This window comes from Lissotriton vulgaris, chromosome 7, assembly GCF_964263255.1.
Source record: "Lissotriton vulgaris chromosome 7, aLisVul1.2, whole genome shotgun sequence".
NCBI classification, from domain to species: Eukaryota; Metazoa; Chordata; class Amphibia; order Caudata; family Salamandridae; genus Lissotriton; species Lissotriton vulgaris.
Window position 1 is genome coordinate 1,716,794,320 of NC_141695.1, and position 13,327 is coordinate 1,716,807,646.

The window sequence follows — 13,327 nt, forward strand, 5'->3', positions numbered from 1 at the left end:
TTCAGCTCTCTCCTGTTCACGCAACACAGTGCAGCATCTTTGCTTGCTGGTCTGCATTGAATGAACAGTTCCTAAATCTGCCCCTTTGTTTCTAATCTTCCACTCACCTCATTCAAGACTGTACTCTCGGAATTGTGGGCATGGTTCAGGTCATTGTAATAAATGGGAGTAATACACTTGAAATCAATGATTTTTAAAAGCAAAGCCTGCACCAGGAAAATCTGTAGCTTATGGCATGCAGTCATCTGTTGATCTTAGTCAATGTATGCCTGCTCAAGCTGAACGAAGAATTTAAAATAATGTCATCCACTGCAGAGATACGTGGTTTAATGTATCCATATTAAGGTGGTTTGGGTTCAGGGAGCTGCCATGCCAATTACAGACAGGCTCATGTTCAGGGAGGCTTGGGCAATCTGCTTCAACTTCAAGTGTAACAGGCACTTAGGGGCCAGCATTGAAACCTGTTCCCCTTACCTTCACTCTGTGAGGCAGGTCAAGCCCTTATAGTGCATTGTTGCAGGACTGTTAGGGCCCGATTCACAGAACTAACTTAAGACAAAATACTAAACTTACTACTTTTGGTATTCACAGAAGTTAGGATTTTGTCTTAAGTTTGTCTTAAGATAAACTTAAGACCGACTTAAGTTAGGATTTTGTCTTAAGTCTGTTTTAAGTTTGTTTTAAGACAAACTTAAGACAAAATCCTAACTTCTGTGAATATCAAAAGTAGTAAGTTTAGGATTTTGTCTTAAATTAGATCTGTGAATTGGGCCCTTAGAATTTTTTGAATGACACAGAAATACTAACTGGTGCCTTAGGTTTTCGACATGCTGTCACTGGTTAACTACTGTCTCTTTACCATCCCTGCAGCCTCTTCTCACTGGAAAGGGACGACACTTCGGCAATGATGTGCACCAAGGTGCTACAGGGGTCCTGCACCACCGACTTCGCTGTGCAGGCTTGGAAAACGTTTGAGGATAAAGCGCTGGGCTATGGAGACATGGTAAAGTGTGCTGGGAGGGGCCAATCATCTGCAGAAAGCGGAAGTGCTGAGGTATCTGCACTCCCACTTGCCTCCAGTCTATCATCCCTCTTTGAAAAAATCTGCTCTCTTCCCTTTGTGTAAGACATGGCTTTTGTAAACATGTCTGTGCACAAATGTAATCCTTTGAACTTTTTGTTGTACCTTAGGTCTTTGGGCATATCGTGATTTTTTTTAAGATGGTGAACATTGTCAACTGCAAAAACAACAATTGATGGACAGAATGCAGAACAATGTCATACATTCACCCCAGTACAGAGATCTGGGCCTAAATCCATCGTTTTTTTGCACTCCACACCACCCCAGTTCAGACATGGCCATATGCAAATCAGCCTTGACCCTGTGCCTCATGGGAACAGTCCAGCCCGAACTGCCAAGCCATGTCTTCCCTGGACCGGAATCAAGCATCCTAGGACCGGTTTCTGGCTATCAGCCGTCTTCAGCCAGGATAGCTTGACTCCAGTGGTGTGGAGAGCACAGGACTTTTTTGCTGAACATTCTCAACTCCCATCTGGCTCTGGAGGATCATTTACCTCTTTCTGGATGTCCTAGATTTTCTCTAAGCTAGGAGGTCCAGGTATCCTTCCATCCACCCTCAGAAAAGTGTTATTTCATGAGTCCTGATTCAATTTCTGTTCTGTTCCAGTCACTGGGGGAGTACTCTAGGGTCCAATCTGAGAGGGTTGGGGTTCACTCTCCGTAAGGTGTATTTGAGGGTTTATTGGAATTCTTTCTAGTTGTTCTCTAAATTGCTGTATTAGAGTCTTTTCCACAAGATACTGAAATTCAGTCCAGTATTCCCCTGCTTCCACGACATACCCAGGGTGCATTCAGAGGGCAGACAAAGAAATCCAGTCCTCTCTCTCCTCCTGCTTTCTAGGGTATCCCACAGACTACAGTCCAGTGTCTCCATTGAAGGATGGGCAAAAGACTAGTCTAGTCTCTTTTTTCTGTCTGTGGGCTGCCCCAAAATCTTATCTACATCAAGTGGATATCTACCTGCTCTACTATGCTCTGCTCTTTTTGTGCATTCAAGGGGAGGTGAAGGAGCTGCTCCCAAGTGAATTCCAGACCAGGGTACTTTCTAGAGTCCTTCTTGAAAACGTTACCATTTATTTCCAGATGACTCATTTGTTCCTTTACCAGGTGTGTGACAGTGAAGGTCGCCAGCACCAGGAGATCTGCCCGATGTGCGCTTTCTGCTCTCTAAAGATGGAGCAGTGCAAGACGAAAACCAACTTGAAGAGGGTACGCTGTGGCACACATGTGTCTTTCGACAAGTTCATCAACCCTATAATTGAGTCTCAAAACAAGGTAAAGAACTAAGGGGCATTGGGCTTCTGCCAGAAAGCTTCTACTGATTATCTTTGAGGCTCCCCTTAGAGCAACATGCATCCTTATCTTCAGTCATCTCTTCATTCTGTCCCTCATCAAAGTCTTTACTCATGTGGCCTAGAACCACACAGTCTCCTGCTTCTTGTCTTCCTTCTCCTGGTCCTGCTGTCCTTCTTTAACATTCTCCTCATGGTCCTCCTGACTCTTCTAACCCTTCTCCTACTCCTCCTCCTCCTCAGTACTTCTTCTTTTTTTATTCTCATCCTCATGGGGCTTCAGGCCATCCTGGTACCTGTCACCCAGCTCCACCTAGCCAAGGCCCTCTTCTTCCTTCTGGTCCTCCTGGTCATTCTCTTCAACCTTCTGGTCCTGCTGCTTCTGGTTCTCATGGTCCTCCTATTCCTTCTGTTTCTTATCCTCCTGTTTTTTTTCCCTTCTGATCTTTGGGCCTGGTGCTCTTGGTCTTCCTGATATGGTTTTATTTTGTATTGGACATCCTCCAGGTTATGTTTGTTTCTGGGTTTTCTACTCCTGTTCCTGCCCGCACCGCCACCCTCCCACCCCCAGTTCTGGTTCCTATACATCCTAAGGCCTTCTTGTGCCCCAGGTCATTGTCCACCTGGTACTAGTCCTTTTTACCTTAACGGTTTGGGTCCTCCTGGCCCCTGTCCTCCTAGCCCTGGTCCACTAGTCCTCCGGTTCTGTTGCCCCTCATCTTGGTGCATGTCCTGGACCACCTCGTCCTGTTCTTTCAGACTCTGTTCCAACTAGACCTGGCCCTTGTCATGCTAGCACTGGTCCTTGTGTTCCTCCTGGCCCTTGCTCTCCTTTTAAAAAAATAATAATTTTTGTTCAATTTTTCACGACAGTTTACATAGTAGTAGTTATAGCAATTGGCATTATTATCATAATTGCGTCTTACATGTTTGCCGGTCAACCCAGGGTGTGACAGTATATGTGTGTAATGGGATTGGCTATTGGTCTCGCTGCTATGGCCATGCAGTGTCATAGGGTGTCTTAATATAGCCATAATAGGAGATATATAACTTGAACGGTATCCAGTCCGTGAAACTACTGGCATCGACAACGAACAGAGGGTAGGAATCTATGATGATGGGGGTTAGGCTAATTAGAACATCTTCATCCATGGGCGTCAGATGATGGGAGGATTATTTTGTTGTTTGTATTTTTTAGGGGGTGGGAGGAGTAGGGCTTTCCCAAAGTGTGGCTCAGGCGAGTGTAGACACTGTGTATGGGCCTCTTTGTCCCGTGTGGGTACTGCCAGGTCATGTTCCATCGTGGTGTCTGGAGGTAACTGTGGTATTACCAGTATTTGAGGTGGACTGGGCTAGTATATCTTGACTTGGGGTTTCAGTTGTAGTTGTCTGTGGTGGCGTTTCCTGGGTGCTTATTGCGTGGTGGCGGAATTGGTACAGAAGTGTGCCCACTCAGTGGAAATATGTTTCTTACACACGCCTTGTACCTCCTCCCGCCTGATTGTGCCCTCCTCTGCCGAGCCCATTTACCAACTGCCTATCTTAGGCTGCCAGTGGGGGTCCTTCTGCTTAGGTTTAAATGTTGCATCTGGGGTTTGACATTTTGGGCAGAGGAATCGTGTGTCTGGGTAAAACCGTTGGAGCTGCGCCAGGGTGATGTAGGCCCGATGTAGTATGGAGAAGTGTATTTTTTTAAACCGAGCATTGCGGGACACTTTCTTCGGGTATTCTAGGGCTTGTTCCCATTCCTTATCATGTAGTGGGTGCCCTATCTCCTCCTCCCACTTCCAGCGCAGCGGGGTAAGTGTAGTGGCAGTCAGATCTCAGATTTCTTTATAATGCCCGGTAATTCGTGACTGCCCATGCCCATAATGAGTATTGCATGAAGTACCAGATACGCTGCGGGTCCCCCCCTGAGCGGTCCTAAAGGTGGCGTCAACGTAGGATTATTTGTCTATGGAGCAGGAACTGCCCGGTGAGAGACCTGTCTCCTCCGAGAGTTGGTTGAACTGGAGCAGTTTACCCTCCGTTAACAGGGATCCCACCTCCAGGGCCTAGTGGTTTGTCCAGATGTGTATGGTTCGGGCGGAGTAGTATCCTCCATTTCTAGAGAGTCCGGCTAGCGGGAATAGGGGTTTGTACAAGGGGGTCCCACCAGACATGCGGTGAATGTGTAACATGCATGTACGGACTACCGTCACCTGTATGGGATATGTCGACTCAGGACGGGTGCTGGGAAGGAGCAGGCGGCAGATAGCCTGCACCAACATAGATCCCATCTCTGAGGCAGTCTCCCCCAGATATCACCCCGCTGTCCATCGGGACATCCACTGGAGTTGCGCCGCAAGAAAGTAGGCTTCAAAGGATGGCACCCCCAGTCCTCCTCAGTCTGTTGGGAGTTGCACCAAGGACCCCATCACCGCCAAAGCCAACCTCCACGAAGGAATGAAGGCCGTCGCTGACTGGATGAAGATCAGCTGTCTGAAACTGAACTCGGACAAGATGGAGGTCCTCATCCTCGGCTCCAACCCTTCATCCTGGGATGGCTCCTGGTGGCCGACGGCACTGGGGGCAGCCCCGACACCCACCGACCACGCACGCAAATTGGCAATCATCCTCGACTCAACGCTCACAATGACCAAGCAAGTCAACGCCATCTCCTCCTCCTGCTTCAACACCCTCCGCATGCTCCGCAAGATCTTCAGATGGATCCCGACAGACACAAGAAAGACAATCACCCAGGCCCTCGTCAGCAGCAGACTCGACTACGGAAACACCCTCTACGCGGGAGCCCCGACCAAGCTCATCAAACAACTACAATGCACCCAAAACACCTCGGCACGACTGATCCTCGACGTACCACGACACAGCCACATCACCCCCCACTAGAGAAACCTGCACTGGCTCCCCGTCAACAAGAGGAAATCCTTCAAGCTCCTCTTTCACGCACACAAAGAACTCCACAAGACTGGCCCAGCCTACCTCAACAGGCGACTCTCTTTCTACATCCCCAACCGCCAGCTACGCTCCGCCGACCTCTCACTCGCCACCGTCCCGCGCATCAGAAGAACAACCACCGGTGGGAGATTCTTATCCCACCTCGCCACCAAGACATGGAACACCCTCCCACTGAGCCTACAACAGACCCAAGACTTGCTGACCTTCAGGAGGATACTCAAGACCTGGCTGTTCAAACAGTAGCGCCTCCCCCTCCCCAGCGCCTTGAGACCCTCGCGGGTATGTAGTGCGCTTTATAAATGATTGATTGATTGATTGAAAGGGCTACTCTCCGACCCCCGTTTCCCCATATGATGGTGCTCAACAAGGTATCCAGGTTGCGATAGAAAGAGCAAGGGGGGATGACAGGGGTATTTGCAATGTAATAGAGGAATTCCGGCACTAAGATCATCTTTGCTAAGGCTATTCTGCCTATTGGGGCTAGGGGCAGAGCCTTCCAACCAAAAGTTTACTGGGCCTTGGTACCCGCTAGGGCTCTTCGATTATTACCCTCGAATAAGTCTGTGGGGTGTTGATAAAGTCGAATGCCAAGGTATCGTGGGGCGTAGGTAATCCAAGCAAAACCTAAAATCTCAAACTCTGCTGCAGCTGTGAAGTCGGAAAGTGTATTCCATATGGGACTGCGATCTGCTGCAATATCCCATACACACAGCAGCAGGTCGTCCGCATGCTGGGACACAGTGTGCGTAGTACCTGGTATTGAGATGCCCCAAGTCTCTCCCTCCCGGTGCAACTGTATCATGAGAGGCTCCATTGCCATGGCGAATAGCGGGGGAGGAGGGCACCCTTGCCGGGTGCCTCTCTCTATCTGGAAGGGCTGCAAGATGTATTTACCCAGTCGTGTCCTCGATGTGAGATTCGTTTATAACAGTTTAACTTGTGCTCTAAAGGTTGATCCCAGCCCCATCCGTTTCAGTGTCTCAAAGAGGTATGGTCTGGTCAGGGTGTGAAATGCCTTTTCCAAGTCCAGGACCAGGCAAGCCACCCTGGGGTAGCGACCTGGAGCCCGATCCTGAACTTGAAAGAGCCTACGTATGTTTTGGGATGTATTCCTACCTGACGCAAACCCGTTCTGGTCCAGGTGTATTAACAGCGGGAGCATTGGACCCAATCGGTCCCCCAGAATCTTGCCTAGAATTTTACAAATCAGCAAATAGTAACGTTATTGACCTATATTTTTTTCCTCAACGAGTCAGGTATTTCCACCTTCTCTAGCGCTGCCACGTACATGTCTGACAATTTTGCCGCCAACAACATGGCGAAGGTGCTATAGTATTCTAAAGGTAGGCCGTCTTGCCCGGGGGGCTTTGTTCTGGCCAAGGGCCTGAATTGCTTGATTTACATCCAAGGGTGTGATCACTGCCTTGAGGAGAGCCCCGTCCTCCATCGGAACTTGGGGTATGTTTAGGGGTGCAAGATAGTGGTTGACCTGTTTCTGACAGTCCTGGTCTGGGCTTTTGTACATTGTTGTGTAGTGGCCCTGGAAGAGCCGTAGGATATCTGCCTGGGAAGTGGCAACCCTGCCAGCAGGACCCATGTTCTCAGTAATTGGTTGTGTGTCCTGGTTGTGGCAGGCAAGCCAGGTGAGAAGTGCCCCTGATCTGTCCCCCTCCCTATGCTGTAACTTCGTAGTTCTGCTAATCCTTCCGCATCAGCCGTCTTGGCTTCCGCTACTCGGGCTGGAGGTCACAGAGCCCCCCGTCTGCTGCCGTGGTCACGGCAGCTAGGTCTTGTTCAGCTTTCTGCAAGCTTTGGTCAAGTTTGCTGCGGACTCCCGCTATCTGCCTGATGCAGGCCTCTCTGATGACTATCTTGAAGGCAGCAAACACAAGGAGCTGATAGACGGAGTGCTGAAACTTTTCAGACACTCACCCCCAGTCACAGATCTGGGTTGAATCTATCATCGTTCTTTAGCTCACTTCGCCACCCCAGTTCAGACACAGCTATATGCAAATCAGTCTTGACCCTGTGCCTCGTGGGAACAGTCCAGCCCGAACTGCCAAGCCATGTCTTCCCTGGACCGGAAACAAGCATCCTGGGACCGGTTTCGGACTAACAGCCCTCATCAGCCAGGATAGCCTGAATCCAGTGGCAAAGTGATCAAGAGACCCACGTCTGGGCATCCCACTCCAGTGTCCTGGTGGATGCTGTATTGGCATTATTTGCAAAATATTCTTCAATACTGTTTGATTGGTCGTGGTGGAAGACCGGGTCTTCCAAGCATTCTCGCATGCAGTTTCCAGGTGGGAACTGGTGGGTGGGGTGGTCACCATTGGAGGGTTAGAAAATGGAGTTGTGATCAGAGACCACACGTTCCTGGTTTTCTACGTGCTGGGCCATGGGGAGTATTGTCGGCGAGCATAGAAACCGGTCAAGGGGTACCCGTAGATTATGGAGTATCGAGTGAAAGGAATACCACCTAGAGATTGGGTTTCCGTTCCGCCATACGTGTGTTAAAGACCAATGCTGTGCCCATGACCAGCATCCAGCTGGACACTGACTGGGGTGTGAGAGGTCACCAAACCACTCCTGGAGCAGACAGCGATGGGGAGCCTCCGGTCAGTGCACTGCTCAACTCCGGAGAGCTAAATCTCCAACCAGGACATAATCTCATCTCACCCAAATGCTGTTGAACACGGGGCCAAGCATGCATGATGGAAGGCCCGTAGTGAGGACTACTGAGCCGCCTTAATGCTAAAGACCCTAATACTCCCAACCACTCTTATCTCCTAGGAGGTGTCACCTCGACGGAGCTCACGCCTGCCACAACGGTGGACACCGAAAGCCAAAAAGACTCACCAGGAGCTAACAGCAGTAACCCGTCTTCCATCACAAATGATCGACATCACCAGATCACTCCTGGTGACACGTAAGGAAGTGATCCGGCCACGCCACTGGATACATCATGGGGCGTCTACGTCCTCTAGCAGGATCGCAGACACCAGCCCCAGAACAGCGCCCACTCCCGATGGTCTCCAATCAGTCCCCAGCAGCCGAGACAACTGCTTTTCAGTCTATGTCCGACAAGCTGGATAATGTACTAGCAGCAATTGAAGACTCACAGGCCACAATGGAGGATAAGTCTGGGCCCTGTACTCGGACCCAAGCCTGTTGCGAGATGACCAGCGTAAGCTAGCTGATAAAGCAGCGGATGTTGAGAAGGCTCTCGCCACCCTTCCGACGTTAGGTAAGTCACAGCAGGAAGCAATGCAGGACCTTAAAACCTGTATCAACAGGCTGGAGGAGAGAGCAGACAACTTAGAAGGGCGGTCTCGACGAAGCAATATCGGAGTGATCAACCTGCCAGAAGAGGCTGAAGGATCCAACCCGGTGAAATTCATATAGACATGGCTCAAATCATTCACCCCGATTCCGAACTTACGCCCTTTTCAGTGGAGAGAGCCCACAGGGTTCCGGCTCAATGACCTCTCCCAGGGATGTCCCCATGACCACTGCTCCTGAAGTTGCTTAAACATTCGGGACAGGGATCCGGTGCTGAGAGCGGCCAGACAACATGGGCCACTTCAGGTAGAAGACAAATGAGTGATGGTCTTCCCGGACTATTCTAGGACGGTGAGGCAACAGCGGGCTTCCTTCCTGGAGGCAAAAAGGATGCTCCGCCAGAATGGGGTCTAATACTCGCTTCATTTTCCGGCCCACCTCTGGATCATACATGATGGAGACACTAGGTTCTTTGTGGACCCGAGGGCAGTGTTTGACTGGATCGACCTCCACGCTCTGGATGATCCTCCCTGGGAAATAGCCCCTAACATACGGAAACCACGATACAGAAGCCAAAGGGGAAATAGAACCTCCCAGCTACGGGGACCGAAACACCAGTGCCCAGTAGCTGCCCCCAACCTCGAATAATAGATAGCTGAACGAAAAAGAGCTCTCCAACCAGCCGCAAATAGGATCCAGCCATGGAAAGCTCGGACAGGGAGGATGGCCCGCACATCTTCTCATCCAAAGAAGATTCCATGGACACAAGCATCTCCTGAGTGCACTCAGTGACCCCTCACCTCGTGACCCCCCCAAACAGCATATACACTAATTTGAGGGAACATTATATCTAGGTTCACAATCCCCTCCATTCTTCCTCACCCTCTCCCAACGGGGTCCCCACCGTGCCGATGCCCGGAAAAACAGGTTGAGACCTTACTACCACTAGTCGCTTGTAGCTCTCTTCCGGAGTACAACATACCCCGCCAACACTACACTTGGGAACATGGGCCACTATGGGCAACGGACCAGCACCCCGAAAACCCAGCCCCCCCCAAATCACTAGAACTTTAGCTCCATGCATAGTTTGGAAGTATTGCCAGTTGTGATAGGTCCGCAGTGTTGGGAACTGGTTCCCCTCAAAATGTTTGAATTTCTGTTTGAATTTCTCCCCAGTTATCCCCCATCCCCATGAATGTAATTCCACCCTGGGCGAGCATCTTCATCTGACAGCATCACAGGACAGGGGACCGGGGCAGGATCAGTGCAAGATACCCCCGACCCATTCCCCCAACTCCAGAACGCACTCTGACATGCCAACGACTGCAGACACTAGTATCTTGTCTACATTTTCGGGAAATGCACACAGCGAAAAAAGGTATGCGGTTAATTCCTACACCAAATGCCAGAAAGCACAGATAATACTTTACAGGAGACGCACCTCACAAAGGCCGAATTGGAACGAGTGCAAAAGCGCTGGTGCAGCACTTTCTGTGCTACTAAATACTCTGCGTTTGCGTGTGGATCGCTGATTTGGCTCGGGCCGGGGATCCCGTTTAAGGAAACCCGCAGGGCGGTGGACAAAGAGGTGCGGTATGCCCTCATAAAAGGGCTCCTGGATGAACAGCCCCTACTTCTTAGTAGCATTTAAGCCCCGAACATTGACCAAAGGAAGTTCTGGGACTCTTATCAACCTCCAAGCCTCAGGCGGTGGGGATGTCCCAGCTGGGCAGCAGGTGGTGGATGGGGGACGGGCCTCATCTCTTTCCTTTCTCATGGTATTGACCGAGTGTCACGCTGTCCAGGCTTCCTGGGCCACACACCGGTGTGTCTCCAGCCTCAGCAATAGGTGACTCATGGCTCTCCAGTCCGCCTCACACTGCGTCTCCTTCGCCGTCTGCAGTTGTTCCTGGAGCCCGGCCTGGGTCAGATTATGGGAGGCTTTGGGGATTCCTGGGGGGCCCTATCGGCCCTCAGCCGGAGCGCCGTCATGTAGGCCTCTCTGCTGGCCCTAAGTGTTCACCAACGGCCGTAGGTTGTCCTGTGGCAGTTCTGGCCTCCCCTCCTCTCCCCTGCTAAGCCCCCGCCCGCTCTTCACCTTGTTCTTCCTGCTGGCAGTGGATGGGGCACAGTGCTGGGCCTGGGCTAGAGTTGCACTCTGTTCCGAGACGGCATTTCACGGCTCTTCTCTACGACCCTCTGTCCGCTGTCCATGATGGTCGCCATTTTTGGAGAGCAGCCGCGAGGCAGAGGCCCTTTGAATCTTATGGTGTAGCCCCTTCTCGCTCTCGCAGGTAGTCTCTAGTTATGTGCTGGGCGCCCGGTAGCTGTCAGAAGCAGTTACATGTCTCTGTTGGGCCTCACCGACAAAGATAATTGCTGATTATGCAGGCTGATGTACAAAGCTCTACTCAGGCACGTCAAGCATCTTGGCTGGCTTGGCCATGCCCCCCGGCTCTCATGCCCTCTTGATAATTCTGGAAATGGTGCTCTTAGCCTTTCTTGTCCTCCTGATTCTGGTCCTCCACCTTGTCCTTTTGGCCTTCCTGGTTTTGGTCCTCCTGATCATGGTCCTATAGCCCTGGTTCTCCTAGACTAACCCTCTTTGTTCTGGTTCCCCTAGCCCTGGTTCCCCACCTGGTCATTGTCCACTGGGCCATAGTCCTCTTGGCCTCTTTGGTCCTTCTGGCCTGGTAATCCATGTCCTGCTCTAAATCTCATTCCTCCAGGCTCACTCATTTCCTGGCCTCCTTAAACCTGACAATTTTCCTTTTCCTCCTCCCAGTTTTCTTTGTCTTGATCTTGGGCCCATTTGCCTAGTCTTACTTGTCATAGGCCCCCTGGTTTTCCTGTTCTCTGTCCATCTGGCTCTGATCATCTTGTCCCCTTGGCCCTGTTCCTCCTGATTTATTTTTTTGCTTCTGATCTGTTCCTCACGGCCCTGGTGCACTTGGTCTTCCTTGTCCTGGTTTTCCTATCTTGGTACTTATGGCACTGCCCCTGTTCCTGGTCTCGCTAGCCTTGATCCTGTTCCTCCAGGCCCTGGTCCAGTTACCCTCAACCCTTGGTCCTTGCCCTTCCAGCACTGGTCCTCTGGTTCGTCCAGGGCACCATTGCCCTATCCTTCATGACATTGGTCCTCTTGATCATCCTGGTCCTGGTGCACCTGGGTCTGCTGGTGGTCCTGGACTTGTTGGTGATCATGGTGTTCTGCTGGTCCTGCTCCTAACCTAATACCCAACTCCCCTTCCCATAGTCAGCCAAGTGCCACCCCCAAGCTTGAGAAAACACAAGAAGAGAGAGTAAATAGTCCCAGGGTGATCCTTCATACCAAGGTTAACTATATGACAAAAGGGGCCAAGGAGTGTTTCCTTGGGCCATTATTTCCGTAATTTAACTCCTACAAGCCTGTCACATAATTCTATTTTAGTAATAGCCTTGGGTTTTATGCTGGGGAGCGAGAGGGACATGAAGGGCACAAAGAGACCCATTAGTAACCTCTCTGAAAACCTCTTTTTATGTATGGCTTAACAGCGCAGCTGTCTGCAGACATATTGTTGCCTATTGTATAAAACATACATAGAGTGGGCTTTAGCTCGACCACGCGAATATTACCCCTCAACTCATGTAATGAGCTACTTCAAGTATCATTCCTCCTACACGAAGTGCTTTCATTGGAATGCATGAGAAACTATTTTACACTTAAAAACCCTACTCCATCATCACAGTATTTGTCCCATTCAGTTCTTTTTTTTTTTTTTTTTAATTTTTGAAAACCTTTATTTGAGTAAATGGATGCATACAAATACGGGCCTACAACCCGGGGGCCGGCCACGGAACAAGACTGAAAAGCACCATTATCAATTAAAGGCACAGAGTGGTTAGACGATATTACCTAACGCTGCAAGTCCATTTTGCTAACTAAATGGAGCCACTCGACATAGGATCAAAGGAGGTTAATTTTTATATATTGAAAGAATAAAGGATCAGTTGTATAAATAGCGACCTGGTGTACGCGGCGGGGAACAAAACCAACTACATCATAATAGTAAAGCCACAGATCAGTAATCAGGAAGGTCCAAAGCATGCAAACCATAGGTTCACTTACAGTTCCTCGTTGGTAGTGTCCACTCGCAACCTCACGTACCCAGGGACAAACAGAACAGCAGTCCCAGAATAGTAAAACCCATCAGGGAGACAGGTAAAGTTGCGATCATTATACAACCCAACCCAGGAAATAAGAAAACAAAAATACGAAAAATAAAAAGAAAGGAGAGAATAGGGGGACTCCACGTAACTGTACCCTCCCCACGGCGGTAATGGCGATCAATAATGCAAATAGCAAACGTGTTTGGGGGCGGGGCAACTAATTCAGGGTAAACAAAACCGTGGGTACCATATTACATCATATACCTATTCCTCCCCCCCAGTAACTCACCCCGCGGGAATGCGCACAGTCGCGGAGACCCAAGGAAAGGACACAAAAGAGCCATAGAAACAAACAACCATCCAATAGACCCTAACCCACCCACCCCACCCTGCACCCCTGCAGAAGGCTATGGCCTACCCCCCCAGCAGCGTGCCTGTCGCCCTAATAATGAACCCGAAATATAGAATAAGTTGGTACAGAGAAAAAGAAAGGGAAAGAGAAAAAGAAGAACATGAGGAGAGGAACCATGTAGCAGGAAGCGCGGCCCCGCCCCCCGCCCAAATA

The 13,327-nt window shown here is 50.2% G+C and overlaps 1 protein-coding gene across 1 annotated transcript in view; it reads left to right on the top strand.

Moving 5' to 3' along the window:
• LOC147706394 (uncharacterized) overlaps nucleotides 1-13,327 on the top strand; it is a 207,030-nt gene that overhangs the window by 173,017 nt on the left and 20,686 nt on the right. The window contains exons 6-7 of the mRNA XM_086929609.1: nucleotides 871-1,003; nucleotides 2,189-2,356. Of these exons, the coding sequence (XP_086785735.1) occupies nucleotides 871-1,003; nucleotides 2,189-2,356 (301 nt within the window). The remainder of the gene's footprint in view (nucleotides 1-870; nucleotides 1,004-2,188; nucleotides 2,357-13,327) is intronic.